We start from the raw sequence: 25,922 nt of genomic DNA, 5'->3' as shown, positions 1-25,922 counted from the left end.
ACCAGTTTTTATGTACAGACACAGATGTCTGTGCCTTATTATCTTCAAACTCAAGTGGGATGATTCATATCATATTAACATGGCTACACTGAATAGCAGCTTTATTGGAATATTTTTGTAATGTTTCCTTTTTTCATTTTTCAAAATGGCATTTTCAAGATGTGACTTTTCATTCCCATCCACCTTAAGCTCTGTGCGTCAAGTATCATTTTCTATATATCCACATATAAGCAATAGTAATGGTGCTTATGCTGTTAAGCATTATATATTATTATTTTGTGCTGTTATAAGCATTATTGCATCAAAATGGACAAAATTATATATTTTGTGCATCTTTATTATGTGCTTTTTGTCTGTACATTTGACAGCTTTGCTGCCTTGTATATACTGTCCCATACAGTTGTGTATACTATTGGTAAATATGTTCGTAATATAGATATGTTCCTTCTGACATTCAGCTGTTATGATTTCATGTAGGTCCATTTTCTGGGTATCATCAGTTTGATCTTGAAAAAGTTGATTTTATATGCCATGGCTGTCAGCAACACCCATTTGAAAACCTTGGTTCACGTACTGTCTCTCGTTCACTTCATAGAACTGAGTACCTCTTCTCTGGAGTTCAAGTTCAGTGTATTGGTGCTGGGGTTCCTGCTCTCCTAACTGTGCATAAACATTTTCACCACCTTCTCTATCAGCCTGATTCCAGTGGGTTTGGTCAGAAAAGTCCGAAGATTGGGCTAAAGCTTGGTTCACGTACTGTCTCTCTTTCTCTTCGTAGAACTGAGTACCTCTTCTCTGGAGTTCAAGCTCAGTGTATTGTTGCTGGGGTTCCTGCTCTCCTAACTGTGCATAAACATTTTCCCCACCCTCACTGCTATCTTGGTTGCCATGGGTCTGGTCAGAATGGTCGGGAGATTTGGGTAAAGCTTCTTCAGATCTTTTCTTTCTACAATGGTAAAGAAAAAAATCCTCAGATACAGCTGACTTTTATAAGATTATTTTTTAATTAGGTAAATGTTCTTCTTCTTTAGACCTTTTTAGATATGAAAAAAGCAGACACTAAGACTGGGTTCCCATACTTAGATCGATCCATCTGAATTGACCTAACTCTCTGGGGAGTCTCACTAAATTGCTATCAAATAACTGGCTTATGTGTCTTTCATGCCTACCGAATCACCTAGGAGATAAAGATAATTTCCCCCTTACAGCTTTACCGGGTCTGACAGACTTTAAGCCGGTCATGTTGACAGCAATTTAGTGAGACTCCCCAGGGAGATAGATCTGTGGGAATGGGCTCAAAGTCACATGACCTATGACACATTTGTATAGGGCTTTGAGACTCAGCTTGCCATTTTAGCCTTGTTTGCAACAGAACTGAGGAAGAGGTTTGAAGACTAGCACACATAGTTTTGGTTCTGAAAACATTTCAGGTCTTTGGGGCCCTCCCTTGCTCCTGTTACAGATAAAGTTTTTAAAGAAAGTGAAAAAGTTCAAAGTTTAATTTACCTGATTATATAGCAGATAGCAGCTATGTTAAAAATCAGCAGCCCCAATGATATGGCTCCAATTGTGCCTCCAATGACAGCACCTAAAACAGTGGATATACTGTGCTGTAAAAGACTCAAATTGTTATCTATTTAATATATATATATATATATATATATATATATATATATATATATATATATATATATATATATATATACCATGTCATAGTTTTTACCAAAAATGCAATATTGCTGTCACCTTTGTCCTGATGTATTTTTATGAATTAATAGCATTAACTCATAAGTTGATGACCTTGTATTAAGTTACATTACATACATTGAATTCCATCAATCCTTAAGTTTCTTATAGGATTTAAAGTGTTTACTGTGGATCCTAAAGTATCAGAAATAGTACCTATAATTGTAATAGAACTAGTAAAAGGAAGGGCTGTTTCAGGATTTCCTTGCTTTGCTGTCTCTGTTGCTGTTGTTTTCTGTGCACTTGTAGCAGATACTGGGGAAGTAAAGCGGTATGTTGGGTATACTGTAATGGTGGCTGGTGAGGAGGAAGACACTGTTGTTGTTTTAGTTGTTAGTGTCATCCCAGAGCAGGTATAAGTAACAATAAGGTTGTTGGTCAAGTTATATGGACAACCTAACCAATATGAAGCATGTCTGGATTCTGCAATAAAAGTACAGTTTTCTTTGTGATCACAGGTAAGCTGTATGTCAGTTGGGAGGTTCACATTGCAGTATGGTGGACTGCCCTCAGCACAGTTGTGGTCTGTTGATAATGTGTAACCATACACAGCCTCAAGTACTGTGATACTGGACCCTTGGGGACACATGAGAACCATGGCATCTCCTTTACAGCTTGACCTTCTAAACATTTCTGCAAGAGCAAATATAGAGAAGTTAAAGTGACACTGATGATGATGGATTGTTCTAAAATATGATGTGGAATATTTTTAACTCATATTTTCTATTAAGTTTGCACAAACTTTTAAAAAGTCGTTTGGATAAAGTTTTAAGAAGTCTGAACTTTATGAAGGCAGTAGATAGTTTGGAAATAGTTATTAAGGTAAAGATATATTAGATAATTGTGCAGATATGTATATGTCAAAAGTAATGAATTTCCCTTGTCCAACCAGATTGCAAAGATATAAAGACAACAAATGTCTGGGTGGGCACCATCCACATGTCTTGTAAGGGAATGTTATAATATTTAAATTCTGTTTTATTGCTAACATTTATAATTTACATATATTCTATTGCACTAACCTGGGGCCTTTTATCCGTCAAACAGTTGGATGTTGTCTTTTTTTAATTGGACTCACCTGTAACCTGTGCCTCAACAGGTAGATTCATTCTAGTGCTGAAACCCATGGCAAAAATGAACAGGAACATGGTAACGTCCATGTGCCACAGCACACGGTGATCTTCTAAAACCCTGATCTTGAAGAAATTGAGTGTTTTCTTTTATGTCCAACAGCCTGTGCTCTTGTAGACTTTGGTTTACCTGAGGTGGATATTGTTTTCTCACCCTGTTTCAATTGAGTTAGAGGGTTATTGTACCTGTAGTCAATGTTAAATAACATTTTGAGGTTACTTCCTGGTTTGACTGTTTGGCTGTTTGAGGGGTTTATTTTTCTGTCATCAATGCAGGCTTGTTCTGTACTTTCTGTAAGCTTTATACATATAGCTGGCCTGTCACACCTGGTGTCATTGTTTGATACAACATTGAGGCTCCCTCCTGGTTTTTCTGTGTGGTAAATGTTATATAATGGCACACATTTTTATATTTAAATTGAAAATTTGATATTATTTTTCTTGGCAGTTTAATTTCCACCTTAAGCCACCCCCAGACACCACAGTTGAAACTGAACTGAACCTTTTCTTTCTACTCTTTGTCTTACAACCAAAAATCATTCCTGAAATAAGAACATTGTTGATTTTGAATATATAAAGTTAAGTACAAGTTACTATTAAATATAATGCATACTTTTAATTCTTTTCTCAATTATTGCACTGTAGGTTTAACCTTGTGGAAGTCATCAGTGGATGCAGTCTGTGACATCATAGAGGGGGTTCAGGAGCTGGTCAGGAGGATAGCACAGGCAGAGACAGCAGGGTAAACTGTGGACTTGGAGGGGAGGGGCCTGAGTGGCAGAGATTACCTGAAAGGCAGCTCTGTTATAAACAAGCCTCTGAAATTTGCAGAGACTGGACTCGGAGTGACAACCACAGCCTAATGATCAGATTGTTTATTGTAACATTATGTTTGAAGGATGGTGGTCATCCTGTATATATATAGCTAGAAAAGTAGAATAAATAACTAAAGAAATAATAAAAAGATTAATAGATCAATAATTGAGTGATTGAATGAATGAATAAATAAATAAAGGAATGGATAATAAAATGAAGGAACATAATGTGAGGAAACATTTCTTGTTAAGGTTTTGAAAAGAAATTAGCTAGAAATTTATTAAAGCAGAAAAGATTTGCATTAATAATTAAACAAAGAATGAAATAGTGTCCTTATTTTTTCCAGCTCTGCAGATCAGCTGCAGTCAACTGGGAAAGTTTGGGAGAGTTGCAATGGCATCAAAGATACTCCAAAAGGTAGATTAATAAGTATCTGAGTGTTGTGATAAATTTTAGGTTTTGTCTTCTACTTAAAAGAAAATATCAGATTCTCCTTTTGTAGAAAAGAGTAATGCCAAGCTTAACAAAGAGTAATATTTAGGAAAAATTATTTATTTAAATTATATATTTTTCTTTTATTGGTTTTTAAATTATCTTTACTCATTAGTTGTGGGAAGATTTTCAGCATCCACATTTCTTGTAAAAATGTTTAGAAAAAATACAACGTGAATTGTACACTTCATATTCAGACTTGACATATAAAATACAAATGGTGTTTAATTTCATTATTCTTTACGTATTACAGATAATTAAGGTTTTTTTCTTTTGCCAGATAACAAAGCAGCAGTGATTACAGTGGTAACAGGTGCTAGTAACTTGGTAAAAGATGCTTTAGAAGAACTGGAAGCAGTAAGTTCTACAGAGATTTTAATCTCATTTAAAAGTGACATGAGCAATGATTTTACATTATTGAACTGAAGTGAGAAATTTACCAATTTCTCAAATTCCTTTCTTTCTAAATAGCCTGGTGAAGAGCCATTATAGAAAAGGTGTCTGTGTTTTTCTGGTCCCTATGACAAGATAACCTGACAACAGTTGAGGGGAAATATTTGATACAGAAGAGATTACTGGATGAGAAAATGAAATAAGGTCATCTTGACCTTTTTTATAAGGTCACAAATTCACTTTCACTTGGGGAAGGTGATATCCTCCCTCAGTATGTTACCTTGTTTCAAACTGTAATCAAAATTTTAGTACTTAGAAAACAAGGATAATGATTTATTTCCCCACTGAGGTGAAATATAATTGTATTATTATATTACAGGCTGTGGAAAATGAAGGTCGCTTGGATGACCTTGACCTTGGTGATGCTGACAGTGATGACCTTGAGGAAGAAACATGGTCTGAGGCAGACAAAAGGACAATAGCACCATGCATAGGACTGGTTAAAGCGGTAAAAGCTTGCCTGAAGAAAACGTCCATTGCTGTGAGAATTAACGGAGAATGTGCGACAGCAGCACAGATCACAGAACTGGACGAATTAGCAGATGTTGTGAGGTTAACCAGCCCTGCTGTGGATGACTTTGTTTCTGGATTGTATGCTCCATTGGACCTTGATATGGCAAAAGACAATGTATGTGTAATAAATAAATAGTTGTGTTCATTGTATAGTTATGGATGTCAGCTGGTATTTTTTCAAATGATTTGCATTGATTTTTCTTTCATGTTATTTTTCAAATTAATGGATTTGTTTTAATATTTAATGTTGATATCCATTAATGAAATTGTATGTTTTTCAGTGTTTTCAACTTAAGTCACATTTTTGAACCTAGAAATATATTATTTTACCTATTTCACATTACGTTCATAAAGTCAACTTTTAAATGTCATCTTTGGTTTTTGTTCTATAGGCAAGAAAACTGGCAGATATTGTATTGGAGCTTTTAGAGCTGTCAAAGTAAGTGTGTGCACATGTCAATGTACATGTGTGTGCAGGCATGCATATGCCCACATGTGTAGTAGCGTTGGCATTTTAAAAATTTATGAATTAAATAAGACAGGAAAATAATAACTAACAAATTAAGAGGCATTTAAAAAGTGGTTGTTTCAAGAAATGTGATAGTGATATTCTCACTTTAATATATACTGACAGTCAATGAAAACACATCATTATTTATCAAATAATATTTAAGTTCCTTTGGCAAATTAAGAAAATATGTGAAATATGAAATAGTGGTCAGCCCACTCTCTTATGACCAAACAAGTGCATTTGTACTCGTTTATATGGTAGGAATTGATTCTCGGTAAAAAAGTACAAGAAAGTTTTCTGATGCGTTTTCATTGACTGTCAGTATATTAAGAATGTGGATAAAAAATTTGATGAATGATGTTGCACTGTTGACTGAATATCTTGTTGTTGGTGTATTAAACCATAAACTATATAATTGCCATCACGATGTTAAAGTAAGTAATTTTCTAGCTTTAAAATATTTTTGCACTTCAAGTTGCACTCCTCAAAATATAATGAAATCTGGTTACTGGTGGTATATGTAAAATATGGTAGAGGTTTGTTCTTGTTTCTAAAGCTGAACTTCTTCATTTCAGGACTTCCCACGTGACATTTGATGAAGATGTACAGTGGATCACTTTTCTGAAAAATGCAGTACAACATAACTTGGAGAAAATTCAGAATCCAGTTAATTTGTAACCCAGTACAAAGAATGATAAATAAGTAATAAAGGGCTCGTACCACCTAAACCTTTGACTATTTCATTCTAGATGCAGGAAGTCATTTTATTTTATTTTCTCTTTTTTAAGGGGGGGCATGTCCTTGTGAGTATTGATTATTAAATTCATATGGTTTAGATTATAGAGCTTATTTGGTACACCACACACAAAGCTGCGCTAAAAATATATTGAATTCCCATTGTGTAATGTACGTATTAGAATTGATATTGTTTCAATGGATTTCATGTACTTTAGTTTGGTTATAGCCTGTATTTATACTGCATCAGAACCAATAAAGAATAATAATAATATAAGACAAGTTCTGTATCCCAGCTCCCCAGGGATGTGAAGACAGCTACATCCAGGCTAAACCAAGGACAAAAATTTAACCAGGCATAACGTCATCTAATGTAAACTGCACAGAGACTTTATTGAGTGGTACAGAAGACTTTACTTTTCACATTGTTTTAATTAAAATGTAACAGTAATGTAAACAGCACAGGTAGATCCAGAACATTGTGTCTGTGCGGGGGAGGAGAAGCAAAAATATATTAAGAGACAAAAACAGGGCTTTTATTTATTTATTAATTTATTTATTTCTATTTTATTTTATTTCATTTTTTGAGGGAGATTGGACATGCCTGGGACCCATAACTCGAAAGCATTGCGCATTGTGACAGATCGCAAGCTTCTCGATTCCATAACTCGTCCATATACTCACCCCATATACATGTACATGTAATTGCCTCGAAATAAAAAGTGATATCCCTTTATGCAATTTGCGATGCTTTTGAGTTATGCATGGAGCCCTGCTCTCCTCCCCCCCCCCCCCCCCATGGGTCTTCCCTTGAACCAGGCAAAATGGCCTGACTTAGCATGAAGTAAAAGAATACACTTGGTTTAGCTGTCCCCCTCCCCCCCCCCCCCACCATCCCCAACCACCCTCAGAGTCTGAGAGGATAGCAGAATCTCATAACTACCCTTAATGTTAGCTGTTCCAACCTCCAGCAGTTACAGAATCTGTTGAAATCTTTTATCGTAATTTGTAACAGCTGGTGAGGTCTCTGGTAAAAAATAGGAAACTAATCTCTCCTATCAACATGCCTCTTTGGTCCTGATATTAGAGAGGAGGGTATTCAATGTCCTCTGAAACTGAGGGTGGCTGTTTAATTTGTCAGGTACCCGTTTCAAATTCATGCATGCTTGAAGACCAAATTGTTTGTTCTGCCTTTGTGAACAAAGCGGTTTCATTAAAATTTTCTTCAAAGTAATTGAGGTCCCAGTGGTATTGGGCCTTGATTTCCAACAACTGTTGTGTCGCATTTGGGTATTTCATTAAAAATTGCATTTACTGAAATTGGTTTTAACTTGTGCACTATAGCTGCATGGGTCTATTTTTTAGTTGCAAGGCAAGCTGGAAATGTGCAGTGTTTGTCAATGTTTGTATTTTAACAACTTCAAAAAAGAAAATAATGAATGCGCGTTTTTTCACTTTTCATGCAGTTCTATGTGTCAGTTATTAGAGGCTGTTTACCAGTAATTAACTGGCACATGTATGAAAGATATTACGTAAAACATAGTAAAAAGAGAAGAAAAAACTTGGATTTAAAATGAAAATGACTTTACTCTGTGCCCAAATGAGAGACATGAAATCATTTCCCTATACAACAACATAAACATGATCAACATTTTTATATGTTATACAAATTAATTTAAATTTAACAAAAACTAGAATTAAAAAACATAATTGACACACCTGTTTTACTCATTTATAAGAAATTAATTTTAAAAATATAACTTTCTCAAATCTCTTTGACAAGTCGAGTTATTTTTATTTTCCACAAAACGTAAATGGTCTAAACTGTTTAGTACACTCCCTTTTTCGCCTCCAGGAATTAGGTCAAGAATCCTTACGCTGATTGGTCAGATAAATTAAGGATACCGAACACGTATGTCACTTATGTCGAAGTTTTTGCACCGATTTTTACTACAATCTGAGGCATTCTATAGCAAATATGCTAGTAAAGGTCGACATATATACATGATACCCTGCTCCTTTCTTCGGATGAAAAGGGAAATAAGTTATTATACAACTAGCTCCAAAGGGAAAGCGTGGTTTCATCTTTGCATTTCTTGTTACGTGCGTTGAAGTACTATTTTCTAAGGGCATATCAAGTTTCAAAGAATAACCTTGCCCTATTCTTAGACTCGTCAACTTGTACATGAGCTGGGAATATTAAATTGCTCTTGAAATTCACAGAATCAACACGGTGATTAGATTATTTGGCAGTGGTCAGACAAGAATAGACCTGCTGAGCTTTCAGTGACCTCAACGAGACCTTCTATTAGCGCATGCGCAAGAGTTTTAAATGTCGGCCAAGAAGACCTAGAATGTGCCGGTGATTTCTGTTGATAATCTTTAAGTTTATGTCCGTTTCTTTTATATTGGCAACTGTTCGGACGGGTGAATGGATCCAAGAATTGGATGGTCTCCGCCAGAACAACTTGGACCAGCGCACCAGTTGTGGACTAGATTGTGGGAAACGCACCTGATCAAGATGGAAAACCTGTATCTCAACAACGCCAATCCAAATTTGGAGCAGAAAACTCAGGAGTACATTCCGTTAGAATTTAACACAAACAACTACGACCAAAGAGACCACAGTTCATCTAGAACAAATAATATAAAATATCAAGATTTTAGGACGAGAAAGAAAAAGGATAACAAAGCTAGTACATTCGGTCTCAATCATTCATCAAACACTCAGTTGTTGGATAATGGTCATTTGACACCCTGGATACCGAGGGGAAGAAATTATTCTCCTGGTGTGATTGGGTTAGTATTTCACATTATGGATATAATAATTATCTTTATAGATCAACGGGGGGTGATAATAAAGATCTGAGATAGCTGAGGTAAGTAGAAAAACCCAAGAGAATTTGGCCGAATCATGTCATCAGCGTCGCGGTTAGTTATGCAACTTGGGACCCAGTTAAGCAGCTATTATCTTACTTAACCACAGTAGCTGCAGCCAAGTACTGGTATACCACACGACTTGTTTTCTCTCTCGGTGGATTAACATCTTTTCTTTGTGATTAACACCTTCCCTCTATCAGTGTTTTTTAATTCCTGATTTTAACTTTTTGATCATGAGCAAAATCTTTTTAAAAAAATAATAACCTTCTCAGTCCAACAACCACAAATATCATGGGTAAACACACCTAATCTTATTGATATTTTCTATATGTACACTAAGCTTAGGCATGAAAGCAAATGCCTCAAAAAGTGTACAATGACAAACAGTTTGTATTAAACACAAGGAGGTTTATTAATCATTAGTTAGGTTTCTTTGTAAGATTTCATTATAAACTGTTCCCAAGTCTCATTCAGTTTTATTAAGGCTTTATGGAGAAAAAAAATTGGAAAGAAAGAGTCCTGTGGCCTTCATCTCTAAATTAATTGGATACTAGTAGATGTAACTGCATGACATGTCACATTATACAATATGTGCAATGAGCTCAGTCTTGTATAAAAACACGATTGACACAAGCTGCCTTCATCCCACACACATCATGAATATATACCACAAATGGTTATCAAACACTTCTCTCCCAAATGTTTGTGATGGAAAGCATTAACATTTAATGCCTATGTCATAATTCTGTTAATGTCACTGGTCTACTAAGTCTCGAGTCATACATGTTCTGTAATTTCACACTACTTGGGACATTTAATGCAGCTTCAGAATGAATGAAATGTGTTTTTAAATAATAAAAAATGATGGATAGGATATCTGAACTATAAAATCAATGATGCTCATCTTGTGCTAATTAAATAATAGTGTTTTTTTGATTGACTGATAATGACAAAAAATAGATTTAAAAAATGAGAAGAAATGTCTTAATTTTTTTTAGTTATTTTATTTCCATGACTGTTTGTGTAATTTTTGCCCCAGTTTCATTTCTTGTTGACATGGACTCACACACATATCAGAGTCGTTATAGGAAATAAAGGAAAAAGACATGGTCACCAATCTTGAAAATTTGCTGAAAATAGAGGAAAATAGGAAATGGTAAACAGCCCAATGTCAAGGCCATTCAGTAATTGACCTTTTTGTGACCTTTTAGTTTTATTGGATAATCCTGTTGAACCAGTCAAAACAAGTTGTTTATGGAAGGCAGCTAGTGTCAGGCTATTTTGATAGGGGTGGAGGAGGAGGGGGGGGATCAAAAGAACTTAGCTAGTTGGTCATAACTGTAGGATCAATATTGTTTTCAAGTCTGCTTTGACCATTGCTAAATCAGTGCTTAGTCTGCAAAATAACTAGTAAATATTTGGCCTGTTAAAAAAGAAATAAATAGCTTTTGTTTTACAGCAATATTTTACTTGATGGTCGTAGACTACTGGGGATTAGTTTTGTACTAAAATGTAGCCAAGGTTCTGATCTTTGAATTAAGACTGGCTCTAGGTCTGGTTTTTAAACTAGATCCCTCATCACAGCTATCAGCTTGTTAGCGTGAAACAAGATTCATGAAAAAAACTAGATTATTAGGAAAGATACTAGTAATGGTCACCTAGTTTTAGATAATTATATGTGAGAGAAAAAGTAGGGTGTGTAAAGTGACCTATGTTTGTGCCAGTTCACACAAGGTACAATGTGAGGTTAAATTAGATGACTATAACTGAGGGTTTGATTTTGTGTCTTAATGAGATGGGTGGTATAAATAGGATTAACTTGATGTAAAGGTCCAAGCTTTCCTTAAAGTGAACATGTTTCTGGTGATGTTTAGATTGTATCCAGGTTTAAATTGAGTTTAGTGTGAACAAGTCTTTGTTAGACTCTATCCAGGTATTAACTTAAACTGATATGAACTGATTTCTTTTAGACTGTGTACAATTGTAAACTTAAACTGGTGTGAACTGGTTTCTATTAGACTGTGTACAGGTGTACTGCATCTAGGTTTAAATTGAGTTTGGTGTGAACAAGCCCTTGTTAAACTCTATCCAAGTATTAACTGAAACTGATGTGAACTGATTTCTTTTAGACTGTGTACAATTGTAAACTTAAACTGGTGTGAACTGGTTTCTATTAGACTGTGTACAGGTGTACTGCATCTAGGTTTAAATTGAGTTTGGTGTGAACAAGCCCTTGTTAAACTCTATCCAAGTATTAACTGAAACTGATGTGCACTGATTTCTTTTAGACTGTGTACAATTGTAAACTTAAAACTGGTGTGAACTGGTTTCTATTAGACTGTGTACAGGTGTACTGCATCTAGGTTTAAATTGAGTTTGGTGTGAACAAGCCCTTGTTAAACTCTATCCAAGTATTAACTGAAACTGATGTGCACTGATTTCTTTTAGACTGTGTACAATTGTAAACTTAAAACTGGTGTGAACTGGTTTCTATTGGACTGTGTACAGGTGTGAACTTAAGCTGATGTGAACTGGTTTTCAGAGCCGTCTCCCTGTAGTAAACAACCCACATAAACAGCTGGTAGAACCATTATCAGAAAGAGGGATTTTCCAGTCTAATCAGCAGATTGTTAATGGCAGTTTTATTTTATGCCTGAATCTGACACGAAAAATTAAGTCATTGGTTTGTGTTCTAGACTGGATACAGCAGACAACAAGTGTGCCTGAAAACCCATTACCTGTGTACTGCATAGCATTACACATATATATACAACAAGGCCGGCTGTTCTACTCTATCTAATATACCTCCCATGCTTGCCTTTATTTTTAGCGAGAGGTCTTGGTGCTTTCTGAACACCTTGTTACCAACCTGTTTCAGGAGAGTTTGTAGAAGGCTGGGAAGGTGGCCTCAGGCCAGAGTATTTTGTAATAGAATATATCCCAGCAGTATTTTGAAAAAAAATTACCAGGCGTGTGTAGTAGTCTTAGTAGTATTCAACCACCTTAGTAGTGTGAACTCATTGTATTAAGCCATGTGTTTTACTCAATTCAGACAGATTTTTATACTAAAACCATTTCAAGTCAACAAAACACCATTTTAATGACCTAATTAATTTATTAAATGTCTGACACACAGTTGGATCTGGAATGGTGTGTTTAGACAGGGACAGGCTCTGCCTGGTGACTCATTGTACTTGTAACACATTTAAGACCACAGGAACGGTTTTACATGAGTCCAGTCTGTAGACGGTTCTTGTCACCCTCCATTGCACTGCTTCTCCCCTAGGGATGTTGTTTGTTAGAAAAATAAGTTTGTTTTTTCTCCTGGGGCAGATCGCACCATGCTAGAGCACATTTGTTACAGTGAATTCTTGATCTTTCTAACTGCAAACAGATGAGGTAGAACATGGACATGTACTGATTGCGAATGTTTTTTTCTCAGACTTTGAAGTATAGTGGGTTAACTTTTAGGTTTTACAATGGGTCATATCAAATTTAAAAAAAAAGAATAAGCTACTATTACACTTCTAAGTTTTTTTTTTTTATAATAAAGTTGAAAATCAATGAAAATCTAAATTTAATTCATATTTAAAGTTTGAAGTCAAGAATGGTGAATGTAGAGGCAAGAGGCTGTCAGGGGATTAATCGGCGCTGCTTTTAAGTGAATGGGCCATATTTAGTCTGCAGATCAATGTGTTCTTTGTCTTTTAGCCAAATATCTGGATAGTTTTAGACATATCTGGATATTTTTGAGACAAGTCACATTTTGAACTACACTGTTGGTAATGATGTATTTGGGTTCATGGATAAGATGTCCTTGTGCCTCATCACCTCAGTAATTCTAAGAGTAAAATCTCGTTTTCGAATCAAATCTGGAATACATATGAAAAACCAGTGAGAATAGTATAAATTTAAGTAATGGAGTTGTTTCAAATTGGAGTGTGCAAGTATTGAAGCTAAAAATTGACTGAAGTTGGCACGTCCTACATTCCCCCCTGGGTAAAATACATCTTTGTATAATCTGGTCTTGCATCCTGCTCTTTATCTTGTTGCCCTCCAGGTATACAGAGAAGACATTGTATTCTAACTGGTCAAGCCCTTTTTTTAAGAAAAAAAAACAAGGTCACTGACTCAGAGCTGGGCTGAATGGGTCCAGTTGTCAGTCCACAGGAGGTCAAGTGATAGAGATCTCACCCACTATCTGCATGGTCAGCTAGCTGTGAACTGTGACCAAACTGTTGACTGATGAACAGTGGTCTGACAGACTTTGGTGCAGTGGAGAGAGTGAGAATGAGTACTCACTAGTAAGTGAGAGAGTGAGGGTGTGTGAGTGAGAGAAAGAGAGAGAGGGGGGAGAAAGAGTGACAGAGGGGAGAGGGTGTTGACTTCTTGTTAAGTACATTTTATAAGAGATGATTCTTCTAGATTTATCTGAAAACCTGGATGTTTGATTTATGCCTGCCCCCCCTCCCCCAAGCAGACCCTTCACAAAGACCTGCCTGCCTTTACCCCTTGCATTTCCAAAGTGCTTTGTTTTTCAGTGGTCATCTTGGCATCTGTTTTATAAATAGAAAATTATTATGCAAGTGACCAAAACAAACTTTTGTTCTAAATTTGGTGGCTGTCAGTCAGTTATTTTTCCCCACAACAGCTGTGTGAGCCTCGGTAACAGTTCTGATATCCTGGGGTTGTTACCCTCTGTAACAGTTCTGATATCCTGGGGTTGTTACCCTCTGTAACAGCTCTGATATCCTGGGGTTGTTACCCTCTGTAACAGTTCTGATATCCTGGGGTTGTTACCCTCTGTAACAGTTCTGATATCCTGGGATTGTTACCCTCTGTAACAGCTCTGATATCCTGGGGTTGTTACCCTCTGTAACAGTTCTGATATCCTGGGGTTGTTAGCCTCTGGAACAGCTCTGATATCCTGGGATTGTTACCCTCTGTAACAGCTCTGATATCCTGGGGTTGTTACCCTCTATAACAGCTCTGATATCCTGGGGTTGTTACCCTCTGTAACAGCTCTGATATCCTGGGGTTGTTACCCTCTGTAACAGCTCTGATATCCTGAGGTTGTTACCCTCTGTAACAGTTCTGATATCCTGAGGTTGTTACCCTCTGTAACAGTTCTGATATCCTGGGGTTGTTAGCCTCTGTAACAGCTCTGATATCCTGGGGTTGTTACCCTCTGTAACAGCTCTGATATCCTGAGGTTGTTACCCTCTGTAACAGCTCTGATATCCTGGGGTTGTTACCCTCTGTAACAGCTCTGATATCCTGGGGTTGTTAGCCTCTGTAACAGTTCTGATATCCTGAGGTTGTTAGCCTCTGTAACAGTTCTGATATCCTGGGGTTGTTACCCTCTGTAACAGTTCTGATATCCTGAGGTTGTTACCTTCTGTAACAGCTCTGATATCCTGGGGTTGTTACCCTCTGTAACAGCTTAGATATCCTGAGGTTGTTACCCTCTGTAACAGTTCTGATATCCTGGGGTTGTTACCCTCTGTAACAGTTCTGATATCCTGGGGTTGTTACCCTCTATAACAGCTCTGATATCCTGGGGTTGTTACCCTCTGTAACAGTTCTGATATCCTGGGGTTGTTACCCTCTGTAACAGTTCTGATATCCTGGGGTTGTTACCCTCTGTAACAGTTCTGATATCCTGGGGTTGTTACCCTCTATAACAGCTCTGATATCCTGGGGTTGTTACCCTCTGTAACAGTTCTGATATCTTGGGATTGTTAGCCTCTGTAACAGTTCTGATATCCTGGGGTTGTCACCCTCTATAACAGTTCTGATATCCTGGGGTTGTTACCCTCTATAACAGCTCTGATATCCTGGGGTTGTTACCCTCTGTAACAGTTCTGATATCTTGGGATTGTTAGCCTCTGTAACAGTTCTGATATCCTGGGGTTGTTACCCTCTGTAACAGTTCTGATATCCTGGGGTTGTTACCCTCTGTAACAGTTCTGATATCCTGGGGTTGTTACCCTCTGTAACAGCTCTGATATCCTGGGGTTGTTACCCTCTGTAACAGTTCTGATATCCTGGGGTTGTTACCCTCTGTAACAGTTCTGATATCCTGGGGTTGTTACCCTCTGTAACAGTTCTGATATCCTGGGGTTGTTACCCTCTGTAACAGTTCTGATATCCTGGGGTTGTTACCCTCTGTAACAGTTCTGATATCCTGGGATTGTTACCCTCTGTAACAGTTCTGATATCCTGAGGTTGTTACCCTCTGTAACAGTTCTGATATCCTGGGGTTGTTTCCAACTTAAGACCACTACTAGTAGTTGTCTTAACTATAACATTCAAATCGGATGACTTGTACCCTGGTTTGTCAGTGGTAGACTAGTAGTCCAGTTAAACAAAGTTGAGCCTCAAGGAATTCCAGTTGGCTTAAGTTTAAGACACAAAGTTACTTTCTTTCAATACTTAAGACTACTATGGATCTATTCTGAATTGAGTTGGACCAAGATTTTGCACTCTTAACATGAAGACCAAGTTTGGGCTAGTGCTGTCTTGTGAACCTTGCCTCTAGGTACAGTGTCTAAGGCAGCATTCACAACCAAAGTTGATCCACAGATTAAGTATTGTCGACCCACTTGAAAGCTTACTGCATAATCCCTGGGGGGGGGGGGTTATTCATTGTCTTTTAAGGGATTATGCGGCAAGCTTTCAAGAGGGGTCAGCATATTTGGTCCACATATATTTGTTTGTCCACAGTTTAACTTGTTCTGAATACACCTAAAGATTGTTGTATGTATCTGCCCTCCCATGATCTGATGGCTCATCACAGAAATAGTACTGAGGAATTTGCTAACTCCATACACACACACACACACTCCCTCACACAGGCAGCAGTTGTATGGGGTTGTATATGATCAATATTTGCCCGAAATTCATTGTGCTTGTACTTTTATTGAAATGAAATAAGAGTTGGGTCAAATAGTGATGTGCAACTCAATTTTTGCTTACTTCAATAAAGTTGTTATGTTTGTGTATTATATTTATTTGCTTATTTGTTAGTATTTCACATTAAGAAATTGAGTCTGTTTTTGCCCATTTAAGGTATTGTTTTTCTTGTTTGGTTTCCATGGATACAGCTTAAATGCTTTATTTAAATATAGATGAGGAAAGAGTCTCCCCCCCCCCAAAAAAAAAAGTAAGTAAAAATTAATAAGTTTTTGATACATGCCTTTTGTGATCTTTTCCTCATCAATGTGCCACCACTGAAAATATAATGAAGTTAATTTTTTGTATATTCCATTGATGTGATTTTTTTTTTTTTTTTTTTTTTTTTTTTTTTTTTTTTTTTTTTTTTTGTCACTGTTAGGTCTCCAAGGATGTGGTTGCTGAAAGTGTGTCACTTTCTCTATTCAAGATCATGACGTTTAGTGACACTCAGACAGCAAATGAATTCGTTCTCACAGTCTTTGGGGCTTGATATATAAAACAATCTCTAATTGAGAATTAGTCTACTATTAATCATTCTATACCATAAGTTCAGTTTGAAAACTTTGGCACAAGAGAAACCAGTTGTAGTCCAATTAAATGAAACATGTGGTCCGTTTTCTACCAAAAAATACATGGCTTCTGTGAGCTTATTTTGAATTGAAGATTCAAGAAGTCCACAATTTTTAAGCTAAAGTATATTCCTCCTGTGTATGTACTAGTACTTATACAATGAGCCACTATAGGTCCTTAGTATACATAATGAATCATTGATATAACAGGGTGTGGTCAGGGTGGACCCAGCTCTGTGGTCAGCCAATATTTAGCACCAAGATATTAGGACATAAAGAGGTGATATGTAGTTAACACAACTAACATGGGCTTTATGTAACTCTTTTGTATCTCACTATCTCTTTACTATTTTGTATTATATTGTTCAGCAGTGGGGGGTGTAGAGTCGTCATCTTATGAGAAAGAAGTGTGAATCTTGATATTTCTTGTCACCCTGTGTTGTGTTACTAGAGAACTGTTTTTCAAAGAATAAGTGTCTGTGATTCAGTCTGTTCCCAAATATGCAGTAATTGTTAATGTGCATGTTCAGCTAAAATGATCATGTACTACTTGTTTTTCCATAATGGGTCTATGTTTACTACCCTGAGTGTCAGAGCAACGTAAAAGCTAACTAGCTTAAATATACCTTGTGATGGAGTCGCTTTAACTAGTATTATTACCGGTATTGCTGATATGGGTTATATATGAAATCAAGATCGAGCTGGCAATACCGGAATCTAGAACCTAGGGTAATGTTTACTGGATTTATCTGTTGTATTAAACAATCATGAAATATGTTAGAAATCATTAAAAACTCTGTTTTATACATATTATGATATTACTGAACAGTGTTATAGGGGTTATTTACGAAATAACATTTCAATTTCGGATCGTATAATGATGTTTTTTAGCTTTAAATGGTGCATAGTCACTTTTTTTTTCAAAGGAAATCTATGTATGAGGAAATACTTTCCCTTCCATGTGGTCTGATAGGCCAATGGAGAACACTGTTATGGGACCACAAATTGATGTACGAGGGTCGCTGTCCACCCACACACACACACACACACACACACATGTATACATGGCCTTGTTAATTTGTCACCTGCATACTGTAGGGGAGAGTTCACAGTGAAACTTTGCATGAGGTAGATCGATCCAAATCGGAAGTACTCTCGCTAAATGTAATTGAATTAACAATGCTGCTCATTCCACCTCAGATGATACATTGTAAATACGTCTATGTGATTGTTTTATGTTGTCTTTGGGGTCGGAAGTTTTCTGTCTAGGCTATACCAAGTTGATCCATGTGGAACCTAAATGCAAGGTGAACTGAATCTACTACTGGCTTATATTGATCACTTAAATGCATGCGTGTGCACACACACAAACACACACACTCTCTCTCTCTCTCTCTCTCTCTCTCTCGGACATCTGGAATACCTCCTAACTGACACAAGATCTCAATGCTTTACAGTATAGAAAAGATCTATTCCATTAGCTAGAACATATAATTATACCATAACTGTCTGTAAACAGGTGCTTTCCCTGTCTATTTCAGCCTCCATGAAGAGATCATTGACCTGTACCAATACATGTTGCCGCGCAGGGAGGAGCACTACATGCGCCAGGACGTCGTACGCAGGATAGAAAAGGTTATCAAGGATTTGTGGCCACAGGCAAAGGTGAGGTGGACTTTTATTGATTATGTGATTGTTTTGTTGATTGATTGATTGATTGATTATAATTGGAAGAGTTGATCTGGGACAAACAGAGCCCGTCTTCTGGAAGACAGTCAGAATTTTTCAAATTTACATTGACATGCATCGAAATTTCTGTGTCGAAAGAGGGTCAACAATGGAAAATGGAAAAACAAAGATAGTTTGGAAGATTGTCATAAAATATAGCTTTGGATCCTCACCTGTTGAATTTGGTGTGGCACTTATAACACTTGTAAACTACAGTGTGAGTGCTTCTGAAGAACTTTTCTCCCTCATTTGCAAGGATTTGTAATGACAATAAAGGTTGCTGCAGTGACCAGGGAATCAAAAAAATAAACTATATATACAGTTCATGCCCAAAACTTTCAAAGTTACAGTTACTAGCTCTTTAAGCAATCAGGGCCTAAAACTTTAAAATTTCCACTTTTTAGCCCTGTGCCTGTTTAGATGGGCAGTTGCTTTGGGTTGGTGCCTGACACTACAAACTGATATAACGAAATTCTGAGGTCATTTAAGTGCAGAATATTGGACGATAAATTCTCCGTCTTGGTTGGGTTGTTACATGCAATATGACCATCACGTCAGTGAAGTATAATTATAAAAGAATTTGAAATGAATTAGACGACAGGAAAACCACCTTGTGTCATGTACATGTGCAAGGGTCTCTTAGGGGAGGGTATTTACTGGTACAAAACCATGGTTTCCAGGCACAATTTACTTGAAAAAAAAAACATTCAAGGATGCATATTTCACAGATTTTTTTTTTATGTAAAGTTTATTTTTAGATGTTAAGTGAATATTTGTGAATACAAATGAGAAGTAGGAATAGATGACAATTAAAAGGAAATGAGGCATTCTCTCTCTCTCTCTCTCTCTCTCTCCACCATAAGCCAAGTGAAGATATCTCTCTCACACATACACACACACACACATACACACGCACGCACGCACACACAGGCACACACACAGTTGGATTGTTCCTAGTATTAGATAATCAGACACTGTGGTGATTTGTAACCCAGGCTAGCTCTGTGGGTTAGCTCGTAGGAATTGTTATTGTTTATGTGATATTTTTGATGGTCAGGGGAGGGTCAACCTGTCATTGGTGGTGTTTGATATAACCAGGTCAGGGATCACAAATATTTCCCAGATTGTCCCATGTAGTCAGTGCACTCGGTAGGATTTTTCTAAGGGAGTACCGTACCCCTTGCCCAAAAAAAGAAGGGGTAATTTTCAAAATGAAGGGGTAAAATTAAAAAATGCTCATCAAGGTGTAATTTTGTGTATTAATAATCATGCAATCACACAGTTCATTTTCATAACAATAACCCACTATCCTTTTATCCAAAATCTTTTATTATTGCAATTTAACAAAAAGAAAACAAAAACAAAATGGACAGGTCACGCATAGGTCACGACTAGATACTGTGTTTCTTTGACTAGAGTAAAAGTAACTGGTGCTACCTAGTAAATGTAACAAAAGGAAAACATTCCTCTTTTGGCTTGAAAACAAAAATCTCAAAATAAATATAATAATAACAATCTCAAAATAAAAGATCTCATTTTAAAAAATTTACAATCTATTCTTGACTGAGATTTAAAAATGCTCCTGGCCTAACTGCTTCCTTAGTAAAGTTTTTAAAAAAAACTAGGTCAAACAAGCGCTCTGTAATAGTTGGGAGAGGGAGAGATAGAGAACGGCGTCAAAATGTCTGGACACTGACAAGTAGTCACCCAGTATCCGTCTCTGTCAAACAAGCATTTTTTAGTATACTATTTGAGAAGGGACACAAAATTTACATATTTAGCCATTTTAATCAATCAAAATGTTCATACTTCTTACTCTTCCTAGTGTTTCTCCCTAAAATTGATGCCGACAAAAAGTAGGTCAAGTCGGGAACATTAGGCACCCGTCGTTTTTAAGTTTTACTAAATTGTTTATAAAAATTAAACCTTTGCTTTCAATTTGTAAATAATTACTAGAAATATTATTTCACAGTTTGTTGAAAGATAATTTTTATTTATGTTTGTAAGCGCAGCACTTCAAGTTCAACTGTTTTCTAAGCTGGCCAAATCTGGAGCTAGCCGGTTGCTGCAAACCACTTTGTTTCCAACCGGCAAATGACTGCCAATAATAAACGATCTATTTTGTCTGTGATAATAAATTTTACACTTCAAATTTTCCGGGCAAGTGAACAGCCGAAAGTCACTTGCGTTTCCGGGCAACTACCAGCTAAATTTTAGTTGCCCGGCTGATAAAACTAGTTGCGAAACGCAACCATCGCAAGTAGGTATGTCGGACTCTGAAATCTATAGTAAATAACTTTGCCTACCTTGCATGACAAAACCTTTTAATTGACTGTTGTTTTTTTCCTTTGCTTTTCTTTTTTCTCGTCATTTTGTCATCACTGGTAATCAGCAGAGCTGGAAATTCCCGGTCGCCCGCTCGTCAAATGCGACTAAAAATTTATTCTGACGACTAAAACTACAAAAGTCACAAGGGTTACTGGCCTAAAGTATTTGGTCTGGGCGAGTGATTTAAATTGGTCCTAAACGTATGGTTGCTCAATTAAAATGTTGAACAATTATGTGAATAAAAAAAAACGATCATTTCATCGTTCTTCATACCTTGTACTAAAGAGAGGCACACGTGCTTTGACCTAAAACTTGCATATTATGACCAATCAGAGAAGATTACGTCATCCTCTGCGGGTCAGTGAAAGAAGAAGCATGTTTTAGTCGGGTAATTCAAGTATCTTAAGAAAAAAATGAGACACTTGGGAATCAATTATGACATTTTCAGCATGAGTCTGACCGTCAACAGTCAACGGACTGGTCAACTTCGCCGATCTTCAAAGCCAAAGGTGTGCGTATTCGTACGCGCTGGGGCTCCAGCCAATGCGTAAAAACAGCAAAACAACGCGTAATTACGCACTCTCATACGCTAACGAGTTTACTGCATGTAGTATATGCTGGTAATGGTCTGATTGGTATGTTAATGGGGTCTTTGCTGAAACAAACAATTTGGACTTGCAGGAGGAAAGTTGGGGGGGGGAGATCTCTTGCACCTGTAAGTTTATAATGCAAAAATTTTAAAAATTAGTTTGGATTTTCATGAAACAAACTGTAACTAGTGCAATAAAGTGGTTTGTCCAGGTAGATATGATTGCCAATGCAGGACATTAATTCTGTGCTTTCCATAAATTTTTATGTACAGACACAGATGTGTCTGTACATATAGCCATCATCTGCGTCTGTCGTCGCCGTCGCCATGCACTTTTACCGATAACACGATAAGTGGAAAACCATTTTACCTTTTGACTTGAAACTTGCAGAACTGATGAATATTCATAATACGCAGGTCAAGTTCGAAAATCAGCATGATCGGGTCACTTTTAGGGAATTTATGCTGTTTTTTCACTTTTTTCAGCATATATACAGCACCGATAACACAATAAGTGGAAAACCATTTTACCTTTTGACTTGAAACTTACAGAACTGATGAATATTCATAATACGCAGGTCAAGTTCGAAAATCAGCATGATCGGGTCACTTTTAGGGAATTTATGCTGTTTTTTCACTTTTTTCAGCATATATGCAGCACCGATAACATGATAAGTGGAAAACCATTTTACCTTTTGACTTGAAACTTACAGAACTGATGAATATTCATAATACGCAGGTCAAGTTCCAAAATCAGCATGATCGGGTCACTTTTAGGTAATTTATGCTGTTTTTTCACTATTTTCAATATAAATGCAACACTGATAACACAATATAAGAAAAACGGATTGGCCAATTGTAATTATACTCACAGGAGTGGTCAATCTTACTAAAACGCAGGTTGAGTTCGAAAATAAGCATAATCGGGCCATTACTTAAGAAGTTATACTGTTTTTTCACATTTCCTCAGATTCAGTTATTAGGCATGTTAACAGTCTCATTATTTAACTAATAAGATGCCTAAAAGTGTTTGTTTGATATTTCCTGCATCTTTACAACATTGTTAGTTGATTATGTAAAAAACATGGTAAACTTGTTATCATGTATTGTGTAATAAAGTGTCAAAAATGGAAATAAACTCATATCATTGCAGTTTGTCAGATTCAATCATCCACTATGTTCAGAATCTCAGAATGGAGGAAATTGGACATTTAACACTGTTCTATTGATACTTTTCCCATCTCATCAATTTTCTTAGTTGGACATATAAAAATGGCAGTAAAATGTTTATTTTGTTTTATGTTAAAAAAGTGTTAAAAATGGAAATAAACCCATTTCAGAACAGTGCTGTCTTGTTTACATTTTGGCATTATCAAGGCGTGACTTTGAAGTTCCATGGGCCTGAAGACCTTTGCTAGTCACATTTTCTGAATATCTGTGATACAAATATTTTATAATTAAAAATTGATGGTCATTAACCTGTAAAACATTATGTAATATTGCATCAAAATTTGAAGAAACCCCCATGTTGGGCACTGCTTCCATGATGACCATTTAAGGAAAATCATGTCACTTACTGTTTTCAAACTTACAGGATAGAAACATGGGACTAAAATACAGCTTCAGTAGACAATGCAGTCTGTTTGGTTTTTTTTTTTTTTTTTTTTTTTTTTTTTTTTTTTTTTTTTTTTTTTTTGCAGTTAAACAGTTTTTTGTGAAAATTTAATTTTTCACATATTGGCATTTTCAAGGTGTGACTTTAAAGTTCCATGATCTTGAAGACTTTTGCTTGTCACATTTTCTGAATGTCCATGTTACTAATATTTTATTAATAACATTTGATTGCAATTATGCTGTTAAACATTATGTAATGTTGCATCAAAATTTGAAGAAACCCCTATTTTAGGCACTGCTCCTATGATGACCATTTAAGGGAAATCATGTCACTTACTGTTCTCAAACTTACAGGAAAGAAACATGGGTCTAACATACAGCTTCAATAGGCAACGCAGTCTGTTTGGTAAATTTTTCTGGCAATTTAACAGTTTTTTGTGAAAATTTAATTTTTCACTTATTTGCATCTTTATTTTCTGTTCTTTGTCTGTACATTTGACAGCTTTGCTGCCTTGTTAATCTTTCCATCAACTTGTTAAATTCCCCTTGTTAATTCTCATCCTGTTCGTATTTACTAGTATCTAAATTGTCTTTCACCTATAATGACTAAATTTCAAATTTCAAAAGTCTGTACACAGAACTGAAGCATAAGGTTATATAAAGCAACATTCCTCCAGTCATTTTAATAATCTCCCTTGTACCATGGTAGAATTAACTCCAAAGATAGCTCCAGGTTTACATATTAAGGCCACAGTAAATATTATATGAGTGACTAAAGCGATGACATCTATAGTGGCTTGGGTTGTGAAGTTCATCTCTGCCCTGTGTGGTAATCAAACAATAATTTCAAACTACTTGAATTAGTAATTTTCTCCAAAAATAGTCTGTTGAGGTATATAAATATTATTGAGTCAGAATTTTTAGTAGGCGGGACAGACGCTTAAGCCGGCTAAGCTGACAGTAATCTAGTGAGACTCCCCACAGGGATAGATCGATCTAAAATCTATGGGAATGGGGTCTAAGATAAAATAATCCAGAATGTAAGGTGGTTGAACATTTGAAGTAATTACCGTAATTCTCCATTCAGTGTGGGTAATCATTCCACACATAGCCTTGTTTACTCATCTGCCTACACATAGTTTTCAGTTGACTGACATTAAGGAGTTTTCTAGCACCTTCTGTGTAGAGTTGCTTCTAGAATTATATTTAGACATTGACTTTTATTGGAGCTAGACAGCGGCTGGGGTAGTGATGTACCATGCTGGTGTTTAAGATGTACCAGTCTGCCTAATTGAGGAAAGATATTTATAATGCAGTCATATTAGTCAGAGAAATCTGGGTTATATGTTATATTTTGCTTGGGGGGGGGGGGGGGGGGGGTCACTTCTCTCCGGGAAACTGTATGAAAAAAATCAGAAGAAAAAAATGGATTCATGATAGTTCATTCAGAAAAATTTTAACTCGGAGGTTGAAGTTGTAATGTAAAAAGAAAATTAAACTTTAAAATTAACTCACGTTAACTTAAGCTGATAGCTTAAGCTGTTCAGTTCTTAATTAATATTCTTTTTAAAAAAGCTTAAAATTAAAAAGCCCAATTTATTGAAGTGTTCTTGAAATATTATATAAAAGAGTGTCTAACAAAGGGTTGAACAGTTAATTACTAGTATTTGTCCCTAATGGCTCTCTTGATCTTATGAAGGGTACATATTAGTGATTAGAGTATACCTGACCTGTTGAACTGTATTAAGTGCTATACCACCATGACCTCTTGGGAAAAAGTATGTTTTTACCTCTTAATACTGGTCAGACCTGTGCTATATAAAGTAAAGCTGTGTAATATTGATTTGTAGGGTCTTTACTACATAGAGCAAAAGTAAGACAACTACGTACATGCATTATCACCTTTATTTCAATTTGAATTATGAATGCAGTGATGGGCCCTCATTTCTGAGTTTTGGCCATATTCAGTGTATTTTCGTAACTAGTTCAAATTTTATGGTGCACTTTTTCAGATAAAGATCCCCCCCCCCCTTTTTTTTTTTTTTTACTTGCAGGCTATATAGGTTTGATTGGAGAATGTACTTATATAGTAGTGTTCTATGTTTCTACTATGCAACTAGTTGGCATGCTTGGAATGACCCAGTGTTAAAAATGTGAATTATATATATATATATATTTTTTTTTTTTTTGTGTCAGGATTTATGAAGCACTAAATGCTAATATCATATATAGCACATCCAGTGTAAACAACTGCCTGTCATAGATCATACTTGTCATTCTTCATCTATTTCTATACACCTCTAGTTGGTTACGAAACTGGAATTTTCCCCCCGAAACATTTTTATCCACTGAAAATAAACATGACTCACTGCCTTATAATTTCATAATGGCCAATGGTTTTATGTTACTCCTGCTTGTTTACTACCCACAGCCTGAAGTCTGCCTACGGTTTACCAGACATCACCGCCTACGCTAATTGTGCCTCTATTCATGTGGTCCCAAGTGTCTGACTGTGAAATGTAACATATATTGCCTTCATTTGTCACAGCGTCATGGCTTAGATATTCAGGATTGATGTTGAAAATAGATGCTCACTAGTATGCTTCAGTTAAACAGCTTCAGTGGAAAAATTATTTAAAAAATATAAAAGTTTTAACCTTATGTTGCAGAATGTACAGATCAACACTTTGACTCACCATTTTTGATTAAACACCTATCTTTTTGAAATGTAGATGTCTTGTTAGATGAATTAAAAACTTAAATTTAATGGCCAGATTAAAAAAAAAGTGCCACATTGAAAACGTTGTACAAACTTTATTTCTAGCCCAGATGTCTGTTTTGATGGGTGAAAGTTAATGGGG

The 25,922-nt window shown here is 36.2% G+C and overlaps 3 protein-coding genes across 3 annotated transcripts in view; 2 read left to right on the top strand and 1 right to left on the bottom strand.

The window, feature by feature from the left end:
* The window catches only part of LOC106171581 (cyclin-D1-binding protein 1 homolog), a 32,018-nt gene extending 24,877 nt beyond the window's left edge, over positions 1 to 7,141 (top strand). The window contains exons 5-10 of the mRNA XM_013551999.2: positions 3,522 to 3,618; positions 4,039 to 4,109; positions 4,465 to 4,541; positions 4,957 to 5,265; positions 5,543 to 5,589; positions 6,237 to 7,141. Coding sequence (XP_013407453.2) covers positions 3,522 to 3,618; positions 4,039 to 4,109; positions 4,465 to 4,541; positions 4,957 to 5,265; positions 5,543 to 5,589; positions 6,237 to 6,339 — 704 coding nt within the window. The 3' untranslated portion in view covers positions 6,340 to 7,141. The remainder of the gene's footprint in view (positions 1 to 3,521; positions 3,619 to 4,038; positions 4,110 to 4,464; positions 4,542 to 4,956; positions 5,266 to 5,542; positions 5,590 to 6,236) is intronic.
* Positions 317 to 3,223, bottom strand: LOC147762729 (uncharacterized). The gene is made up of 4 exons (XM_087011120.1): positions 2,825 to 3,223; positions 1,903 to 2,379; positions 1,507 to 1,588; positions 317 to 946 (listed from the first exon to the last, which is right to left on the bottom strand). The coding sequence occupies exons 1-4, from the start codon at positions 2,904 to 2,906 to the stop codon at positions 523 to 525; spliced, it is 1,065 nt and encodes a 354-aa protein (XP_086867246.1). The 5' UTR covers positions 2,907 to 3,223; the 3' UTR covers positions 317 to 522.
* Positions 7,142 to 8,358: 1,217 nt separating the features above from the next.
* The window catches only part of LOC106160359 (terminal nucleotidyltransferase 4B-like), a 33,705-nt gene continuing 16,141 nt past the window's right edge, over positions 8,359 to 25,922 (top strand). The window contains exons 1-2 of the mRNA XM_013536941.2: positions 8,359 to 9,195; positions 18,344 to 18,467. Coding sequence (XP_013392395.2) covers positions 8,828 to 9,195; positions 18,344 to 18,467 — 492 coding nt within the window. The 5' untranslated portion in view covers positions 8,359 to 8,827. The remainder of the gene's footprint in view (positions 9,196 to 18,343; positions 18,468 to 25,922) is intronic.

This window comes from Lingula anatina, chromosome 4, assembly GCF_051362555.1.
Source record: "Lingula anatina isolate TDL-2025a chromosome 4, LinAna3.0, whole genome shotgun sequence".
Taxonomy (NCBI): Eukaryota; Metazoa; Brachiopoda; class Lingulata; order Lingulida; family Lingulidae; genus Lingula; species Lingula anatina.
This window is presented reverse-complemented; position numbering and strand designations above follow the sequence as displayed.

What these genes read in the sequence shown, in the direction of transcription:
- LOC147762729 (XM_087011120.1), bottom strand. Translation starts at nt 2,906, where the DNA reads ATGGACGTTACCATGTTCCTGTTCATTTTTGCCATGGGTTTCAGCACT. An exon ending in TAGTTCTATTACAATTATAG is followed by an intron (nt 1,589 to 1,902) that starts GTACTATTTCTG and finishes CCACTGTTTTAG; the next exon opens with GTGCTGTCATTGGAGGCACA. An exon ending in GCTATCTGCTATATAATCAG is followed by an intron (nt 947 to 1,506) that starts GTAAATTAAACT and finishes TTACCATTGTAG; the next exon opens with AAAGAAAAGATCTGAAGAAG.